The sequence below is a fragment of the Trachinotus anak genome, unplaced genomic scaffold, assembly GCF_046630095.1.
Source record: "Trachinotus anak isolate AG129_WGS33_773 ecotype Australia unplaced genomic scaffold, CSIRO_AGI_Tana_v1 ptg000004l, whole genome shotgun sequence".
NCBI lineage: Eukaryota > Metazoa > Chordata > Actinopteri > Carangiformes > Carangidae > Trachinotus > Trachinotus anak.
In genome coordinates, this window is record NW_027273855.1 from 7,809,420 (window position 1) to 7,832,069 (window position 22,650).

At 39.7% G+C, this 22,650-nt stretch overlaps 1 protein-coding gene across 1 annotated transcript in view; it reads right to left on the reverse strand.

The window, feature by feature from the left end:
* Nucleotides 1–919: 919 nt before the first annotated feature.
* Nucleotides 920–22,650, reverse strand: part of klhdc8b (kelch domain containing 8B) — a 209,412-nt gene continuing 187,681 nt past the window's right edge. Inside the window, exon 7 of the mRNA XM_071475568.1 lies at nt 920–10,941. Coding sequence (XP_071331669.1) covers nt 10,745–10,941 — 197 coding nt within the window. The 3' untranslated portion in view covers nt 920–10,744. The remainder of the gene's footprint in view (nt 10,942–22,650) is intronic.

Sequence of the window (22,650 nt, forward strand, 5' to 3'; positions counted from 1 at the left end):
TTGGGTTCTGTGAAGGCCTTAATACTGGATTAGTTGGATTTTGGAGTTACACGTCATAGCAGGTGTTATTGCATGTGTTTGGCTGCATGTTTGGGTCCCTGGTGGGAAAAAAAAACAAAAATAATAATAATAATAATGTTCTCCTAGATTGAAGAGGATGGGAGGGGAGGGATGGACCCTTGCCGAGCTGCCATGGGGGCCCACCGTTTGTGACCCTGGGTGGGGGGGCTAGGGTTCCCTTGCCTGCCCCTATGGCATTCTGGTGCGGCCTCTCCCCTACCTTTACTACAGGAATTCCATTATTATATATTATTGTCCGATATTATATTATCATTATCATACATTAATATTATTATTACTGCACTGTGTAATATATGTGTGTATAAATTTGTAACTATATTCTGCCACTATCATCATTATAATTGTTATCATTGTCATTATGGTATACAATTGACTCTCACTGTCCTACCATACACACACACACACACCTAAATTTCACTTTATGTACACTTCATCTGTTATGTTGTCCTCTACATCTCTTTGTTTGTCACTTTCTGTTCATCACGTTTGTTCAAAAATAAAAAATAAAAAAACAACAAAAAAAAAGTTCATATAATGCAAGCACAGGCTTTTATCTATACTTAAACTTCAATTTGTAATACTTAGCCCATTCTCGATGAAGACTCAAGACTGTGGGAACATTATATTACATAACATAGGGGCTGTTTCCTGAAGACTGCAGCTCGTATTTAATATGAGACGTGTTCTGTGTGACAAACAAGTCCCTTGGAGAGTATGGCAGAAAGAGACAGACGCAGCTGACCATGGAGTCATACAGTATATCCAGTTATTACCACTGAGAGAAAAGAAATGCTCATTGTGATTTTGCTCTCTCTATATAGGAGTGCTCCATCTGAGTGCTGTGTTTGAAGTGGGTTTTGATGTTAGCTTCATCTATAATGGATCAGGTGACATTCTGGAGAAATCTCCCCATACACCTCTTAAGAGACAGGCATGGAAATAGGTACATGGACTTCCCTGTCATTGTCTCTGCTCTTTGTCTTTCTCCTCTTTTTCCCCAGTAGAAAGTGCTGGAGTCAGCCGGGCAGAAAAAAATGTACACAGGACACATGGAATTAGACAGCAAGTCAAAATAGTTTATTATAGTACAGGATTCATAGTCGAGGCACTACCTCACATTTAGTATAGGCACTGAACTACTGCACTGGAGTCACAGCCACAACTCGGTCTGAAAACCAAAGCCTGTCAGCCACACTGACGCTGGCCACAGCCAAACAAACAATACTGTGTGTCACCTTCCTGACCAACTTTCAGCCAGATCAGGACTCAAAATATGACATAAATGTGCTGAATGAAGTGATCTGATGTTGATCTTGCACCAAAGCATGTATTCTGAATAAATACTGAGAAGACTCAGACTTTTTTCTTCTCTTTTCTTCAAGTTGACATTAATGTTGTTATTAATAAGATGGAAAGTAATGTAGGCCTAGTTATGGAGCTGTTAATGGGGCTGATGGAATCCTGCTCTAAGTGAAAACTTTATCACATTAATCTTTGTTATGATTTTTTTTTTGTCTTTTGGTGTAACAGTGTGGCTGGCAGGCTTTGGAGAGGGGAGGCAGCCTTTCCTTGTGTACATGACATCATCCTTCTACTGTGATTGAGTCTTGACGTTGCCTTTTAATCCAGCCTGATACACTTTCTCAAAAATTTCTCCTTCAATCCAACACTACAAGAAAACACTGCAGTGTCACATTGATCTATTACAGTTACAACAACAACCACAGCATTTTATTACTGTGATTACCATTATTGTTATAAGAAGACTCATAATAGCAAGAGTGTATGCCTTCTTCTTTCACTCTCTGTCTGTGTGAGAAGGTAATGAAAGGGAAACACCCCTCCTGTAAACAGGCAGTGGCCTAATCTTGTTTGTTTCTAGAGGGATTATCGAGAAGCATGAATTGTGTTGTAATAACTTTGTACATCTGTGGCACAGAATAAGCAGCTCACATTAGCTGAAGCAACAACACAATGTGTGTTTGCTGCTGAGTGATGCTTAACCCTTCAGTGAACAGCTGGCTCAGCTCAGACAATAGACAGAGAAGAAATGTTTTTAAGCTGATGAAGTAATTTCTAGTTTGCCTTGATTATTTTGCCTGTGTATGATGACATATCCTGTAGAAAAACAGATACAGGTGGAAATCAGCAAATTCAGAAAAAAGTGTGGTTATTGAAGGGATAGTTTGACATTTCGGTATATTTGCTCATTGCTCTCTTTCTGAAACCTGCGCAAGAAGATCAGTACCACGCTCATATCTGTGCACTAAGCATGAAGCCATAGGAGACATAGGATAAAGAAAGCTTCTCTCAAAAATCTGTTCATGCATCCACTTACCTATACCACACCAAACATGCAATTACCATGTTTTGTCAAAGGTGTCGCCAAAGATAACAGAACCGAGATCTTCGAGATCGCTACCTTAACGACTTCTCAGCTAACAACGGCCAGCCGTAGTGACATCCCGCAGTCTTGTAGCAACACTGAGGTTGCCAGGCAACAGCTAAAAGACTGTAAAGAAGTACTAGGTGGATAGAGGTACTTAATAAGGTGACGTTATCACTCCCAGGATGTAGCTCCATAGTTAATCCACAAGAGAGGTTTAAGAGTTGTATCAATCTTCTCATCTAACTCTTTTCCCACATGTTGGCCAAAATGTCAAACTATCCAGTTAAAGCATGATAATGTCAGGAAATGAACATTTCCATAGTCACGTAAAGTGGTCTCTCAAGGCTCCATTGTTTTACGACCATATTTCAGAGGTAGTGATTGTGAATGAACATGTGTATATTTTATGATACAATTTTACAATTGTCTACAACATATCTATTAAATTGAAAATTGTATTAATGTGTCTGCTGTTTAGCAAGAGATCAACCTGTGATCTGATCTGAGTACAGGTCTATCAAAAATCAGGCTTATGGATAATGCTCAAAAATGCTGAATAGTTTGTTTTATTAGACCCACCTTGCCTGGTTAAGGCCAACATCTTTCAAACTCCATGTTTGAAACACAAGCTTCCCCAAAAAACTTTATTTTTTAATTCCCAAGCCAAACTTATTTTGACTGTAGACTCAGACTGTAGAATGCACATCCTAAGCCACAGATTACCATATTACACAACTGTTTTCATCATTAAATTGATTTTCATGCGTAAAATAGGTGTAGTCCCCCCCTTAAATGTTTAAATTATTGTTTGAACAATGCTGCATTAAAGCAACTCAAAATGTTTGGATTCGAGTAAAAACAGAATTTTACTTGTCTCAGTCAATATGATCTAATTGTAATAAACAGCATATCAAACTTCAAATTAATTTTATATTTATGTGATATCTTTATTTTTCATAGTTATATTATTGGAATGAATATGAATGAATATGTTCTCAGTGCTGTTCAGCCGGGGTCACATCTGGATCCAGCGTTAGTGTTAGCATGAAATCAGTGCTGTATGGGCTTGATTTACTGCAAGTGCATAGTTTAAAGTGGCAGAAGTTTGTGTGTGTGGGTCAGTCTATTTGACTTACAGGGGTTATACAGTACATGTGTTTCTACAACTCTATGTTTACAGGGTAATTATAGGGATAAAATATAAAGTGTAAAGCATTAACATAAATAATAATTTATTTAAGTTTTTGGTGTTTCACACACTTGGCCAACCACCTCCTCACACACAGCATCTGAGTGAGTTGAGTCCTCCTTTTCTCATGTTCAGCTTTCTAATTTTCACCTTCACAATATTTAATTAAGTTCAGTAAACCTCCCGAATCACATTTGCACATACAGAGCACATGGCAATACTGATCCAATGAGACCACAAAGCAGTTTACCAGGTTTCTACCAGGTCAGTCACTGTAAGAAAACGGCACAGTACAGCGAGACAGATCAGAAGAGGGGAGGGATGTTGGGTTTGTGTTTCCCAAAATGTCTGTACAAACTAGTTTCACTCACCAGTGAAATGGTGGACAGCAGTGACAACCAGTGGATCTCAAGCTGCCTGGGTTTTGAGATGATGTTAATTTGAAGCAACTTGGTTGATTCATGGTATTTAAAATTATAATCCTGTGTCAAAACTCATTCGTATTTTTTTTCATTTTGCTGATATCCATTTGGATCCAACAACACATTAAGGTCATAATCCATAGGTCAGCGTTTTTTGTACCAAATACACCTCTGTTGTCTTTCTTGTCATCCTTAATATCACCTTTTTGTTGACATTTCTATTAGGAACCATATGTTCAATAGCATAATTACATACACGCTCATCCTCAGTGTTACACAAACCGTGCTCCTATGCATCTCATCTGCCCAACTTGTTGAAAATAAACACATTTGTCTATATATTGATTTGTGTATATATTTCTATTACAAAAATATTTGCAAAGCTTTGCAACAACACATAACTAGTGACAAACACTTTGGGGAACCCAGCTCAGATCTGGACGACACCACGACACATCTGTCACCTCACAACCTCAATCCACAACACAAACAACTGGAGGGCAAAGTAATTAACAAACATGAACAATAAACAACAAAAAAAAGAAGAGATAAGAAGAGATACTATTCTATCTAATTCTGATCACCTCATCAGTAATAATCAAGGGGATGTTTGATATTTTTTTCCCAACCACAGACCCAAATATGAAAGGAAAAACAACAAGAACACATGGGTATGCTAATGTAAGAGGAACACATTTATGCTACCGGCGGGTGTAGACACTTTTTTCCGGTTTCCCAGGAAACGGCGGTGAAGTTTCCCCGCACAAAAGAAAAAAAAGAAAAAAAAGTAGAAAGGCTTTACATTGTCAAAAATAAAACACAGTTCTACATTGGATTCATAAAACTGAAAACAGTGTAAATTCAGCATCTTCCGCTCCCATCTTTGCACTGTGCTGAATGCACCCCTGTTGTTTTGTCAGAACCTGAGTCTGTGGGCCTTATTTTTGTTAATCAAGGCACAAAGTGTGCCTTCCACAGTGTGCCTACACCAGAACAGGGCCCTGAATGTGTCTTGGACAAGAGGGTACATACTGTATCTACAAATGTTCGAGAGGTAATGATACACAAGGCAACTTTTTTGGGGGCAATACGCATGTCGTCTGTTCGCTCCAGATAATAAAAACATGCCTGAAAATGAGTGTTGATCTTGTGCATTTGTTTCCATTTTTCAATATCCCTCCATACTGCAGTGTGTTGAAAGACCTGTGGAATAAGCTTAGGGCACTTATTGCTTATAAAATTGCCCTGTGCCTCAGGTTCTGCAGATTTTTTTGGATTCAGTTTGAAAATATTCACCCAGACACTTTAAACCATATAAATGCTCTTGTCAGGGGAAGTAGGATCACAATACATTTTGGCTTTCAACTAGTCCTGTAGGAACACATTTACATACAGATTTACATATGCTTGTGCATCATCTGCTCGGGGCCTGCTAAAAAAGTACAGCATGTAATTAGCTGCCTCCTGTACTGAAGCAACCTGCTCTTTTATTCTGTTTCTCAACCTGCAGTGGAAGGATTTCATTCCAGTGAGTGGAGAACCTGATGTTGAATGTCACATCAGGAGCCAGAAAAACAGATTTATGAGGCATCTTTTCTATTGAGGAGAAAGTCTAGATTTATGAGGCATTTTCTCTATAAAACAGTCTGACAGTGACAGGGTCAGAGGGGGAGTGAGAATTTTTTGTTGTTTTTTTTTTTATTCAAATAGAACAAAAGAAACCAGACAACCAAAAGAGAGAGCTAGCTCTGTCAGTATCCCAGAATTCCTTGGGGACTGCAGTGTGGCAAAGGAGACAGTGTACATCCCCCACATGGCTCACACAATAATAGACAGTGAGTGTGTCTGGGTGTCAGAAATTTTGAACACACACACACACACACACACACACACACACACACACACACACACACACACACACACACACACACACACACACACACACACAAGCATAGCAATCGTCAGATCAGTACACAACTGCTCATAGAACCATGAATCCACACATGCAAGAACAGGGACAAACAGGAAATGAAGGATGTATCGAAACTACTCTAATGAGTTTTTTTTTTTTTTTTTTAATATTGATGATGCGTCAAATGACTATGCCTCTTGTAGCTCACTGTTTTGGCTTCAAAGCCCTGCAAATTCTGTTTTCATCAACCTGGTTTCCAGTAGCAGCAGGTAGCTAGCTGGTCAAACATTTAGCAAGAGAAAAACATTTACAATATGGACTGGTGAAGGCCAAAGCAGATATAAAAGGACACTGAAAATTGCACACATTCAACTGCTTGTTGTGTTTCCAGTTTGTTATGGGGTTCCTCTGCCCCCTAACGGCAGAAATCAGTAAGTGCATGAATATAAAAATGTAAATGATTTGAAGCTGCACAAATCAATACTCTTATATTAACAATGGGTCAAATGACCATGTGTAATGTGACAGCTTGTAGTGAAAAATCTGCTACTTTATTATTTTGGTTGAACATCACTCTCATCAACCTCATTTCGAATGAAAAAGCTCAGATGAAACTCAGTGAAAGAGGAGCTGGAGAACACAGTGGAGCATTTAGCAGCTAATGAGCTACAGATAGTTTCCTCAAGAGTTGGTAGAGACAAATATGGAGCTATAATGAGTGTGAAAGTTGGACTTGCTCAGCCACACGTGGCAAAAACAAAACAGTTACTCCAGCTGTGGCATGGTGTGCATCACTGCTAATTCTCCTCAGAGGCCCACCGTGGTATGGCAATGCAAAAAAATCCCCTAAAGTCCCATAAAAGTTGCCAAAACAAAGCCAATTATTACTTTTTGTTTGCATTTGGGCAAGCTACATGAAAATAAAAATCTTTGTTTTGCCTTTGCATTGCTAAATTCAACCATGTGAAAACACACGTACACACACACACACACACACACACACACACACACACACACACACACACACACACACACAAACTGCAGCTGTATCAAGTTAGCTAATGAGTGCTGGATGAAGGGCCACAGAGCTGTTTACTGACAAAATTATCTGTGTACTCTCTCCAAGCTTTTGTCGTTGGTTCCAGAGAAAACTGTGAGTGAGGGAGTGAGTGAGTGAGTGAGTGAGGGAGTGAGTGAGTGAGGGAGTGAGTGAGCATGCATCCAGACTTGCAGGTCTGTGCTGTGGCTTTGTGTACAAGCAGCAGTGTGTGTTTGTGTGTGTGTGTGTGTGTGTGTGTGTGTGTGTGTGTGTGTGTGTGTGTGTGTGTTAATGGGTACACAGTATGTGATGGCTAGTGGTGCATGGCTAGTTTCCAAATCACTCAAACAGGTGTACACAATGCAGCACCAGAAATAACAAACTGTCACATGGCATCTCATCTGAGCTCCTGCACTGTCAGAGCTCTGTCACAGCAAAAGATATCGGACTCTGTTAACAAGGTTTGCCAGGGTGGAGACCAGAAAACTGTAAGAGGTGGGGCAAGACAGTGAAAAGGATGTGTGTGTGTTTCTGTGTGTGTATGAAACAATGTGTACTTTGGAAGCCAGAGGTAGCTCTCTCTCTTTCTCATCTGTATTGTCTGTCCTGTTCTCTCTGCCCTCTCTGTATATATGAGTAATTTATTCAGTAATTTAAAGTAGTTAGGATGTAGCAGATGAATGTTGTCTTCAATTTAAGGTGGGGAGGAGTATCTGAACTTTTATGCATGTGTTAGACCACTATCTGTGACCAATCATATCTGACGATGCAATCTAGTCTCATATCCATCAGCGTGGAATAGGGTCGATCAGCATTGGACTACTGCACATATCAGTAAAATCCCACTAATTGCATCATCTGCTTCAGTTGTAGTGGAAAATTGGCTTTAATATAATAAATCGAGTCTCAGTAAAAACCATGATTTTGGCTGGAGCCCATAATTCTTTGCTGGACCACCTCCTGAGCCAGGTCAGGTGGTTTCAGTGCACCAGTTCTGAATGGGGAAGCTGATGACCTCAGGTGGACATTCAAAAATGCTACAAATATGAACACGCCTCAGCAGAACAGCTGCAGGGACAGCAAACACAAGACCAAGAGAGGCTTCACGTTGTACACTAACACTGCACCAGGTTACTCCTTCGTTTCCTGCGTGACCTCGTGTGCCGTCCACAGGTCACTGAATCTGTCAGATCATTCTGCACAGCAGCTCCCTCCATCAACTTTCATTGCTCAGAAAAGTTTCACCTCAGATCAAATAAACTGAATCTTCACCATCTGTCTTTTGAGTATTAAATGCATACTTGCTATAGGACTGAAGGGTGGCTCTGATCACAACAGTCACAATGAATTCTAATGGCGAAGCGGGGTAATAGAAAAAGACATGTCGACTTGTATCCATAGGAAATCTTCTTAAAGCACTAATGCACAGTGTTGTCATAACCTGTGTAACAGATCACAAGTTACTAATCCCACAGTTTGTTTCTTAGACACTTTGGAGGTCAGCATCTTTCCTTACTTTTCAAGAGTTAACATTAGTCTGGCATCTCTGGGTTCAGATAAACAGGCTGCAACAGGACATGTTAGCTTACCATATAGCAAGCTTCTACCCAAAGACGCCTCCTGGTAAATCTGAAGATGTCATATTTACATGTTGTGTTTTCGAATGTTAGCTAATGCTTCAGCTCATGTTAAATACAGATGATGTAACATGAGAGTGTGGCGGCTGTGTGGAGTTGTTTAAAAGGCTCCTTTGCTGGAGTTGGGCTCAGTAACTAAAGTTAAGTAATGAGCAATGCAACCAATTACCTTTGCAGCTGAGTAATTAGTCAAATAGCATAATAATGTTTTCAATGGGTATCATGTCATTTGTAACTGATAAGATTTTCAGTTACCTAACACTGATACAAACACTTCTTTCTCAGTTCAAAATTCTGCCAGAAGCAGCATATTTAGTGATTTATAGGCAAATCAGTGATTGTTTGGAACCAGCTGAGCATGAGGGCCTACAATGTAGATTTTCCTGTATTAGATTCTATAGATATTTTTTGATGTTTTGCTTTACAAGCTCACTGCAGCTACAAACTTTTGAGCCTCCTCTTACATCTATAGGTGCTGTCTATTTTATACTCAAAAGACAGATTCTCGGTGGTTAAATAGACAATTTTCCATCTATTGTTGTGCAGAAACTATCAATGTATATAATGGTCTGTATACTGGGGTCAGACCAGGGGTTTTCAAAGTCTTCAAAGTAATTTCTACGAGTTCTGAGTAGATTTATGGGTGATCATTTGCGACGCACATCACTTATAATAATGTTATCTTTGCAGGTGACAGTGTAAGTAACACAAACTTATTTGTATCATGTGATATTTTTATCAAGCGTGTTTACATTTGACTGAGTAACGACACCCCGAAGGCATATGCAACCCCCCAGTTTTGATTCAGACCAAATAAGATTTGGTTCGACCGGCTATTTCACAGAACTGTATCCAGTACTCTTTCAAGAATTAGATTTCTTGGAAAATATTACCTTAATCATAAAAATGAAACTCTGACCCGTATGTACTGTATGATTTTGTCCTATTCTATTTTGTTCTATTCTATTTGATTCCTCCATTGCTCCTAACTTTCACAGCTATCATCACAAGGTAAAGAAATGTACTGCTATCAATCATAAAACTCAGGGGAATATAATATGTCAGGAAGCTGATGTTCAGTTTATTATCCATCTGTCTGGATGCTTCAGTGCAGCAGGTATGACTGACTCCGTTTTCTCTCCATGGGCAACTTCATCCCTGTGCTACAGGGTGAAGGAGCATTTGAGTTTGGTGATTCATTGCTGTGATCCTAATGTTGTAGCACAGGTGGATAGATGCGTAACAAAGCGAGGTGCCGACAAGTTCGACCACAATCAACTTTTCTTCAACTACAAATAAAGGAAACACAGTGACTGTGGTCAACATCAGTCGGCGTTTATGGATGGACCTCTTCTGACTTCTGACTGGCAGCTGCTGGAGGTGTTTGCAGTGTGAACGCATGTTAAGAGCTGTTCTCATTGATACTATGGGAGCTAGCAGTGCTAACTTTCATACATATACAACACTGCAACCAATGGAGAAGAACCAAAACATTCACATTCCCAGAACGTCACTGTCTAAAACAAAGTGTTGTTTTCTAAGGTCATAGAAAAGTGTCCAAGCTTGCTGTCACAGCAACGGGGGAGAGCAACACTGCTGCAAAGAGGAGATACAGATATGGCCCTATGTTCCTTTAATATCCAGAAAAGTACCCTGCTTTTATTCTGAAAAATGCTCAACAGTTCGAAGGCGTGTTGTTTCATTAGACACGGTGTGTGTGCATCTGTTTTTTGCTCATTTTTTTTGTCTTCCTCTGATTTTCCCCATAATAGAAAAGTTGTCAGTTTTCTGTCCTTGCCAGTCACAGCAGTCATCATGAATGTCCTTAATCTTGCATTCGTCCATCTCAGTCACAAACTGGTCCTGCAGCTCCTATTTGAAAATGCTTGTTGAACGTGAAAAATCATTTCTTACATCCCAGTATACAAGAGGAATCCATGAGTTGGACATAAAGATAGAAAAGTATCTAAGTGTAATCTGTGGATGTCTTTTTGTTTGTTTATGCACAAACATGAATAAAATATCAATGCCAGTTTGCATTTATTCCTGTTTGTGTGTTAGTGTGTGTGCATATGTCACACTGCTTCCTGTAAGCAGAGAGCCTCCACAGCATTACTGGGTCCCTGGGCAACACCACCAATGACAAAGAGCATGCCGGTTGTCTGCAGGAGGGCAGAGGAGCAGCGTGCGGTGGGCATGGGCAACACATACTCCCAGCGTCGCTTCACTGGGTTGTAGCTCTCAACAGTGCCCAACGGTGACGGCTCATTACCTGCAAATTGGAGAGTGAAATGTTAGGTCATGTTCAGACGTAGCATTAGCCAGAGGCTTTAATTCACTTTGACAACAACTGGAAACACATAAATTCAAATCAGAACATGCACAGGGTTCTTTCTTTTTCAGAGCTATGGGAGCAAAAAATAAACATTCACACGCATGACTCCAAGATAACACATCCAACCCCCTTATTTTCTATGTACAGCACCTACCGGTGTGGGGGCTGTACGTAGAAAACACATAGACAATACTAACACGCCCCACAACACTTCACGTCACTGTTCTATTTCCAGCCTCACAGCCCCTGAAAAAACAAATTTTTTTCCCAGAGAAAATGCTGTTTTGTGCTCTCCTAACCTCTTGTTGTCTCTGTGTCTTGTACAATAAATGAGGAGAGAATACTTTTTGTGATAGAGAAATATAAAAAGCTATACGACCCACAATCGCTTTGTTACAAAGACACTGGCAAAGAAGATTTTGTGTGGTGAGCCACAGCTCTGGAGATCACTTCTTCAGGTGAGAAATAAAGTTCAAGTGGTGGGTGTTCACACATAATTTAAGTTAAAGTGTGCACATTGTATTGCTCAGTGTGTGGTCCTGGTCCTATTGGCGAGCTGCAGCACGATGTTTCCTATTGGTGTCAGGGTTATCACGCTGCGGCAGTATGTTCCCAACTTAAGGTGCCAATGTTCAAACACAAAAATAACTTTATTTATCTGTTGGGAGGTTCATTTCTGTAAAAGCATCAGTTCATACATCATGCATGGCCGGAAATGAAAAACACAGAGTACACAACAAACAAGTGCAACTAGCTTAGCTAGTGTAAAAAAGATTAAAATAGTAAGTGTGCTTAAAATTGTCCATAGATTAATAGTAGTAGATGATCAGGGTCAGTAAGGTAAAGCCCCAGGCTAACTCAGATATTATTTAGTCTGATGGTTGTAGGTAAAAAGCTAACAAGTTGTGTTTACAGCTTGTTGTGTTGCCCCCAACCAGCAAATAAAAAAAATAATTCAATTAATGCAGTTTTAAATGCGAAGAATCAGTCTCTCGCTAGAAGAAATAAAAGTGTCACGTTTAAAAAATGTCTGTAAAAGCAAATAATTAAATAATACTTTTTTTTTTCTTAAAAATCTGTATGTTTAGTACAGTTTAATGTAAAAGCTGTTAATTAACTCCGGCTGTAGGCTGAATAATAATTTATTTCACATTATCTAAAAATGCAAAGTAGAAAGACAAAGATGAATTTATATGCTAATGCAGGATATTCACTTCATATACATTTCTTGGTTCAGTATGTGCTTCAGGAGAGGGTGACACCAAGAGGGCTGCAACACAATTACACTAAGTCAAAACTACAAAGCCAGAGAGTTTATTTAAGAATGTAACTTTAATTTTATCTACAACACGTTAAGTCTCACCAGGTTTCTTCTCTGCTCTGCTCTGATCATTTTTTTCCCCTCTGTTTCTCTCTCCCTCCCCCGTCAGCCCCTCTCTTTCACCTCAGGTGCAATGCTCACTGTCATTATACATCAGACAGCACTAAGTTGTTGCCGTTTCCATGGAGACCCACATCACAGCGAGTCCCCAAATGATATGGACTGGTGAATGTACGCTGTGTGTGTGTGTGTGCATCTGTCTGTCTAGAGAAGACTATTATCATCATTTTGTTGGAAAAACAAAGTGACAGTGCCGAGTCGGCCTTTTCAAAGCAATCTGGGCCTGCTCAGGCCTCGGCTCCTTTCTCCTTTTTTGTGAAGACACACATATGTATCCACACCCATGACTGCACACACACCCACACAGTGAGACCACACAGACACATGCTCCTTGCTGCTCTTGGTGCTCAAAGGCTTCCTGTCGTTGCTTTGATTCTCAGCCCACAGACGTCATGTCAATTCACAAGCCGCTCCTCTCCTCCCTCTGCTCTCTCTTTACTTCCTTCTTTGCTCTATCTCCTTTGCATCCCTTTGTCCTTCTTTATTAGGTTCACTTTATTTTTCCTGCCTCAGCTTTCTTATTCTGTTTTGCTCTATTTTATCACTCTGAAACCCTGTTCATCTGCAGGGATGGGTACCGAAACCCAGTATTAAATTGGGCCATTTATTATTGCCACATAAAAGTTATCTTGCACATTTTATATAATATATAATATAAACTCAGTTTCCGATTTAGGCATTTGACATGATGCATATTTGCAATTCCAAATCCAGAGATCTCTCTCTCTCTCTGAGCCTGTGTGTGTGAGGGGCAGGGCAGCTCTGCACACAAACAAACACACACACACACACACACACACAAACACACACACCTGTCCAAACGTCTACAGCAATGGTCGGCAACTGGTGGCCCACGGGCCAAAACTGGCCCATCAGCAATAATATCTGACACGCCAGATTATTTTGATAATACAATTTTCTTCAGTCCCACATTTATATGTAATGTCCAAATTGAAAACCTCCCCCCAACTAAAGATGCTTATTATACTTTTATCCATACTGAGAGTGAATGACAGACACAAACAGTCACATCAGTCCGCGGGCTGCCCTGTAGTCAGTGCATAGTGCCTGTGCTAAAACAGATCTCTGTCATAGCAGCAAAAGTTAACCACAGAATCACTAACTCTTTTGAGATTTTGCCTACAAAATAAAGCGAGTTAGAGTTTGTTTATTTTTTTAAGCAATGCTTTATTTTGAACTACTGTAAGCTTTTATTCTCATATGATATGTGAGTAAGGATGGACGATCTCTTTTGAGAACTGATTGACAAATTGCACTAAAAGAAAAAAAAAACTGTAATGTGTTCAGTGTTACTGTTAAATAAATGGCTATATGTTCAGGTTAAACTAAGCAGATGTTCTAGTGTTTTAACTGCTCTACTCCTCCTTGAAAAGTACCTAGGTTAAGCATTTGTGCACACATCACTCCACAGTGTGCAGAGAGACTCCTTACATTATGTATGCTAGCAGCCTGGAGCCCACACACAGAGTTAATTAAATTATAGGAATATGACCTCATAATTAACAGTAACCATTAGCGATATGATATCAATACAATGCTGTTGCAGTTTACTATTCAAGAAGGTTAATATATGCACAGTACATAAACAAGACTAGGTCAAAACCTAATATATGGCTAGACTGCTTATATTGTAATACTGATATAACCGCGTTGTCGTCTGAAAGAAATCACAAATCACATAAATGAAAGACAAAGACTGAGCTGTGATTTCATTGGTATTTACTGTAAAATGATGACTCAGAAAGAAAGGTAGAAGAGAAGGCTAGCTTTCATTTTTAAGTTATTTTTTCAGGCTTTTGCCTTTATTACAGTTGTAGTGAGAGACTGACCAGAAAATAAGGAGAGAGACAGAGAGGATGACACGCAGCAAAAGCCCAGAGGCCAGACTTGAACCCGGGCCGCCGCGGCAAGAACTAAGCCCAAAAGGTATGTGTTCTAGCAGGTGAGCCACAGGAGCACTTTCATACAAACAGAGTATCTGTCTTCATTTGTCTCTCACACAGAGCACAGCCTCCAACTTCAGATCATAACAGACTTTTATTAGAGGCAGGTCTTTATTTCTAACTCCCTCTGTTTGATATGCAGAGTTGGTCATAGCAGTTCGAACGAAACCTCATTAGCGATGACTTCTCTCTCTCCCTCCCTCTGTCCTGCTGTCTCTGCTCAGTGTGTTGGATGAAGCACTTGGCTGACCAGTGGAAATATCACCACTCAGTCAGCCAGTCACTCAGTCAGGGACATTTGAGATTATATGGCTGGCCCCACTGTTGCATTCCAGCCAAAAATAAAGAAATGTTAACTGTGTTCTTAATTTGTTTCTTTTTTCCCTCTTAAATAACAAAAAGAACTGATATAATTGCTGCTGAAGTACTGGATCAATAAGAGTAGTGGTCCCATTAAAATGTCCTCCTCCTGTTCACCTCACCTGTTCACCTGTCTGTTCACCTCAGCACTTCCTCCTCCTGTCACCTCCACCAACCCTCTTCTTTTCAACTCTCCCACTCTGATTTTGGCCTCACCTTTTCCTCTTTGGTGCTTCTCGTCTCAAATTGTCTTCCTGTCTTCTTCTGTCACCTCTCCAACTATCTACCTCTGTTGCATTCTTTGTCTCTCCACTTCTCTTGTTCTCTGCCCCCTGTGGGGAGAGCTGTCGTCTTTCTCCTCTTCTCACTTTCTCATTATTCACCAACGTGCACACACACAGTACATAGGGTGCATAGTACACTGATCTAACCTTTTTGTTTGTTTTATAGCTTGTCACCAACACACACAAGATAATTTACTATGTCCCTTTTAAGCTTGGTGTCCTCATTTCATGCCCATTGAGAAAATGCCACTCACCTGCCGTCACAGTAGAGCATCACAGTATATAAGATATGTACTGTATATATTAGAGATCAATGCTGGGAACAGAGTTTAAGATCACTGACACCTAGAGGACTGAACAACACAATACATAGGCTAATTATACCAATATAGACATTTTTGTTATTTAATACATTGGATAATATGCACTTTATGATTAGTGATTCTTCTTTGGCAAACCCTCAAGACATAATGTAGAAAGCTATGTCCATCAAAGATCTACTCCTACATCAGCGGAGATGTAGGAGTAGGAGGAAACATGACTTTCTGCTCATGGACCATGAATGGAATTAATGAGCCGGTAAAACGGGGCAAAGTACTGTCTCACCTGAGAGAGTTGAAGGCAGATGGAATATTCTTACAAGAGACAGACTTGGGAAATGAACCACATGGTAAAATTAGAGCCAAATGGATAGGTCAAGTTTATCACTTCATTAACAATAATTAGCAGAAATATTCCATTTATTCTTTGGTTAACAATTGCAGATAAAGAGGGGAGGTGTGTACTTATCACAGGCGAGATAAAGTCCACACCAATCACAATTTTTTAAATGCATATATTCGTAACACAAATTTATATAATGTTTGGAAAATTTTAAAAGCAACAGGTAGGGAGTACTCATTTCATTCTCAAGTTCATAATGTATATTCCAGAATAGATAAGAATAGGTAATTCTTACTTGATGGAAAACTTTTGCTGCAAGGGCATAATGTTAAATATCATAATAGCATCAACTCCAACTACTGTCCTGTTTCTGTTTCACTGAGGCTGCTTGAGACAAAAGTGAAACATAGACCCTGGAGGATTGATCCTCAACTACTCACAAAAAAACAGTTCTGTGAATACTTGGAGACTCAGATGAAGTTGTTTTTTGAGATGAATGATGTAGATGATACTTCACTGATCCTGTTATGGGAAACACTTAAGGCATTCGTGAGCGGATGCGTCATCTCCTTTCAGGCTGCGCGAAAGAAACACAATAAGTTGGAATGATCACAGCTAGAGGAGCTAAAAAGTAAACTAGATGCTAAAAATGCTGTTCTATCATCCACTGAGACACAATAAGATTCAGCTGTCAAATATAAACCTAACCAATTACTCTCTGATAAAATCTCTAGAGCTTTTATATTTACTAAAAAGGCCTACTTTAAATTTGGGGACAAACCACATAAACTACAGAAAGGACAAAATGATAGGACCATTCACACAATAAAATCTGAATCTAATACTCCAGATACCTCACTTAAAGACATTAACAACTCTTTTTGAGAGTATTATGAGTTATTGGACACCCCTCAAATTCGAGCTTCACCCTAGGTTATGAAACAGTTTTTAGATATATGCGATGTGCCAAACACAGGCTTAGAGGGATCCGAGCCTCTTGGATTCAGAAATCACACATGAGGAACTTAAGAAAACAATTCATTTGAGCCCTGATCCCAGATGGGATTTGCAATGAGTTTTACAAAATGTTTAATAACTTAATATCCCTGTATTTGTAGAAAATGTATAAGAAAGCATTTGAGATGTGTGTGCTCCAAGCAACATTAAATGAGGCCACTATAACACGTATTCTAAGAAAGGGAGGGACTTAGAACAGGTAGGTTCATATAGGTCAATGTCACTACTAAACACAAATCAGAAAATATAGGCCAAGTCCTTAGCCAGAAGACTAAGCCCCCACATAGCTAAATTGATACACTCAGATCAAACAGGGTTTATCCCAGACAGACATTTGTTTCATAACTTCAGACGCCTTTTCAATATTATGTACTCTCCCAGGCACCCTAAAGAAGAGCTGTTTAACCTAAGTTTAGGCGCTGAAAAGGTCTTTGATTGTGTGGAGTGGCCCTATTTATATGCAGTATTCGAAAAAATTTATTTCGGAGATGGATTTATATCTTGGGTCAAGCTCCTAATGCTAGAATTCTTCCCAACCAGACAGTTTCAGAACCATTTAACCTACACAAGGGGACAAAGCAGGGTTGTCCACTTAGCCCCTACTGTTCACACTTGCATTGGAACCCCTCGCACAAACAATTCAGTTGGACATGGAAATACAAAATGGCAAACTCACTATATAGTGGACTATATAGGGAGTAGTGAGTGATTTCAGACACAGCCCAGGAAAAAAGGATTTCAGGAGAATTTAAACCTTCATGCAATGCATGCTGGGAAGTATATGCAAATAAACTAACAATGTTTCCAGACAACTTAATTTGATGAGTCAAGTAAACAATCCTTTGATTATTTAGTCAAATGAACTCATGATTATAAGTGACCGAAAGTGAAATAATTTAAACTTGAAATAGACAAACATCTAATTACATGAAACTACTAATAAAAAAAGTTGAGATTTTGTACTGATTAAGATTTGAAGTAATCAGGACTGACTCCATTTTGAGTCTTGATTTGTTTCAAAACAAAGACATGACCAAGCTCAGCATGAGGGGGTGATAATAACTCACCAAAAATCTCCCCAACTGCTGCTGTATTTCTCTGTATAGTTGCAGCTGTTTTAAAATACAAAAAGTCCCAGACAACATTTCATGCAATTCATGAGGCTTGACACGTTTTACATCAGTTTGTATTATTTTCATCCTATATTGTTTCCAGCTCTTGTTTTTATGTGTTATCCATCCTGAAGCTTTCAAGTGTTTCTCTTCCATACCTTCTCTTCACCTCTCTATGACCTGCTGCTGCGTCTGTTTTCAGACAGCGAGACAACAGCACTTCAGGTCAAACGGAAGCCACAGCAAACCTGCAGCAGAGCTTGAGGTAGTTTTTGATCTGTGCTGTAAACAGTGTTATTACCCTCTCTCCAGTACTTATCATATCTGAACAGGCAGCACATGGCCACCACAGAGTGCAGCACTCATCCATGCCCACTTTCTCCAGTTCTTTTGAAACTAATGCTTGTGTGGACTAAAATAAGGAAGCCATCATTGCTGCTCAACATCATTGTAATGATTCACAGCAGCATACAGTAGCTCTGGTTAGGGACACAATGACTGGACACCACTGGTCCGTGCAAGCCCACTCTCCTTCACAACATCATACTGTGCTGCACAAGGGTCAGACCAGGTCAGCCACTGCTCAGTCCCAGCTGGCTGCTCTTTGTGGATCAACAGTCAGAGGTTGACCTCTGGACAGGCACAGTCAAGCTGCTGCTCAGGGACACTGTGCTGCTGCTGCTGCTGCAGGAGCTTTCAGTGCAGACAGGGGGGTTGATTTTCAACACAGGACTGATCACAGTTTTCATCAACTGATGGCTTGTTTACTGCTTGTTGGGTTTCACCACTGATTCATACATTGAATTTTTTATTGAGCCTAAAAACTCAGCCATCATTTTCCTCCCCGTGCTCAACCCTAACTCAGGACACACATGTCGCCCTTCTCTTTTGCCAATGCTTACTCACTCGTAAAGTCAGTCTCTATCTGCCTCTGTTTGACTGAGGGCGGGGCTCAGCTCCTCCACACACGGTGGGATGGACGGTGGGGAGAGAAGCCACAGAGGAGAACATGACATCAGGTGAAGTAAAACGCATTCACAATCCATGTTTACCATAGTGAGCTTGTAGATAAAGATAGATAAAATGAAAGCGGACTGTATGCAGCCTAACTGCTTTGTCTAATTCACCTCACATCTAAAAACTGAGCAGGTTGACTCTCTGGCTCACTTTTCAATGAAATGGTGATATCTATTTGACCCAAAAGTCCACAGAGGCGATGGACTGTACCTTAATAATAAAACGTGAATTTTAATTTCAGAAAAAGCTATTGGTAGCAAAAAATATTAGATTTTAACTCTGGAAGATAACTCATCTCTAAAAGGATTTGTGTATTCTGTTTAAACTGGTATGGAGACATCAAAACAAATTATAAGTTACAGGCTTGCTGAGGTGAGACGAGTCTCTGCAGGATGACAACAGAGTCTGGGTGTTAGCTGCCAAGATGCCCAGCTTCTCACCTGTCCTGCAGGTCCACACAGCTATGAGACCGTCGGGGCAAATTTTCAAATAGACATGATTGTATAAACTGACCAAATATTTACTCTCTCACCTGAAAAAAAAAATAACATAACCTATTGACGCATTACTAGTTGTAGAAATAAAATTATACAATCTTGGAGCCTGTGTCAAATTATCCACCATCGCCGCTGGTTGTCATGAAATACATTCTGGGGTACTTGGCTAAACCCCACTACCCACAAATCAATTCCCAAAATACCCTCAATAAAACAGGTAGAGCAAGAACTCTTAGGTCATTTGGACTGTACTTGGCCTGATGTGGACTCATTACCTCAGTACTTGGGTTGTGAATTTTGATATTTCACAGAACACAAGGATAGACAGGAACATAGACTGAGATGGGCCAACTAGAGGAGACTTGTGCAAACTGTCCCCTCTGGTGTTGTTTGGGAGCTGACTGGATCCTAATTACCTTAATTAGACATGAAAATATGCTTTTAAAACTTGATTATTGTATCTTTTCATAATACTGACACAACAATATGCATTACCTACAGCTGATTGTGAACTGGTCTTAGAGCCTTAGGACTCCTCTGAACTGCCTCTTGACTTATAAGCTAGTTTTAGTCCTAAAATACATTGTCAATGACCCGTAAACCAGTCTTGCATAACCAGACACTGCTGTGTGAGTGCTGGAGAATGGTCTGGCTGCACACATTATCATTCTGCCGTTGGGGAAAAATATGCTTTAACTTGTTGCATTTCTTTGAAACGATGACAATAATCTTGGGCGGAACTGAGCCCAGGATGCAAAATAGTGTCAAAAGAGCTGTCATTAAAATGGCTCAATCCCTGAAAAGAAAATGCCACAGAAAACAGAAAAGACACACGTCAACCACATGACTGCAAGATCCAAATCATACACAACCGTGTATGTTGCTACCAGGTTGATATTGTTTCCCATAGTGAAGGAGATTTCATAAACGTAACAAGAAATGGATGAATTGAAAAGACTGCACATGCACGGTATGTTTATGTGTGTGTGTGTGTGTGTGTGTGTGTGTGTGTGTGTGTACATTTCTGACAAATAATCTGACAAATAATGATAATAAAATTATATGGCTCGGCAAATTATTGCATCTCAACTGACGAGTTACATCTAATTATAATTTATTTGAAATTATCAACATGTCATGAACTAAGACAGGCGGAGGGGCAAAGATAAACAGTGGCAAGGAAGAGGTGATGGACAGAGCGAGAGTGCCTGGGAGCAGGTGGGGAGGACTTCGACGCACAGAAATACACAGACACACACACATAGAGGCAATCACACACAAGTGTACACACTGATATCTCTGTACGTATATGTGTGTATGTGTATGTGTGTGTGTGTGTGTGTGTGTGTGTGTGTGTGTGTGTGTGTGCGTGTGTGCGTGTGTGTGTGTGTGTATAAGGAATCTTCTATTCACTATACCTGAGCTCATGTGCTTGAGATTTTTTAATGCAGAAGAGAAGAAAAACAAAGCACCTTTAAAAGTTGTATGAAAGGTCATTACTTCAGGGGGCCTTCCCCCGAGGCACCTTTTGAACTAGTGATGGCATGAACAGTATTAACAACCAAGATAAAAGCTTTCATGAGAGAAAAGTACCTTCAATTATTTTTTCTACAGAGCTTATTTGTATGTCTACAACAAACACAGCACCAACCTTCACCATCATGCCATGGTGACTCACTATGCAGAGAGGAGTCATCTGGTCTCCTCAAGGTTTTTTACTTTAAGGTAATTTTTTTATTAACTAAAAGGGATCTGACTTTACTGAAGTCTCACTGAGATCAGGCATTCTTTTACAAGAGAGTGCTGAGAGCAACCAGTACTGTTCCAGAACTGATAAAATTCTGTGTAGTGAAAATGCTTTAAAAAATCTTACCATTAATAGTTTTGTACAAAGTGCAGTAAACTGAAAATGCTTCCAAGCATCATGGAGAACCTGCCACAGTTCTTCTGTGGATTGAGGCTGTCTTAGTGTTCGGTCTGTTCATGTGATCCCAGACTGACTTCATGAAGCTGAGATTAGGACTCTGAGGGGGCCAGACCATCTGTTGCAGGACTCCTCGTTCTTGTTACTGAGGATAGTTCTTTATGAGTCTGGCTGTTTGTTTGGGCTTGTGTTCATGCTGCAGAATTTATTTGGAACTGGTCAGATGTATCCATGATGGTCTTGTGTGACTGATAAAAATCTAAACATCTTCCTACAGTCCCTAAAAATGTTGTACAGTACTGTATATCACATGCACACAGACACAACATGCTGCTCCTGATTAAAGCTATCTAAATCTAAATGTTTAGTAATGTAATGTAATATGAATACTTTCACAGTATTAATATCGCACCTCGACCTGCTTTATAATCAAAAAAGACATGGAAATCTCACCTCAATTCCCGTAGAGGGATGGGTGTCTCTAACTTTGTCTCTACCAGGTTAAAGTTGGTGTGAGTAAATGTTTAAAGCTAACCTGTGCTGTGATCTGGTCTTGTGAGTGTATGCAGGTATGCTGATGCATATGTGTCAGTGATGACAAGTGATCAGTATGACAGCTGTCTACATTAATGACTTGAACTGCATACTGAATTGTTGTACATGTGGTAAATGGTTTGCAGTGATTTAAGGGTAAAGGCAGCAGCATGATTGTACAGAATAACTTCATAATCTAATGTGCAATGTACAGTTCAGTAGAATATATGTTTTTTGTTTTAGTTCCGCTATAAAAATCCAATCTTTTTTTTTTTGTAGGACAATCTGTGAACAAAATTCTTGAGCATTTATAATGCAGTACTGCATTAAATAGTTTGCCATTAAGGTCATGGATCAGAGTAGGAACACATTTATAACAGATGTATGTAAAGCAGACTGTTAACTGGATGCTTGATTTGCAGTCGAGCCAAACAGAACAAATACAGCTGCATAGAAGATGCATAGTGTATTGTCTGCATAGAAATGGACATTTTTTGTATAGAGGAAATAATTGAGGCCCTAACACTGATCCTTTTTGGAGACCTTTATCAACCTTCTAGAGATATGATTTGAAACAGTTGTGAGCAGAATCATCAATAGAAAATAGAAGACAGCTTTTTTTAGATCTACAAAGATTATACTGAACAGAACAATTCTGCATTATATTCAAGTTAATTTATACTGTAAAACTTTAAATATATGTATCCACATACAGGCCTGTAACAGCAATACAGATGCTCTTTGGTCTTTGAAGATGTTTTTTTTTTTTTTTTCCAAGTCAAAGGGTTGGAAATGTGCCATAAACCAGCGATGACTCACAAGACCAAAATATC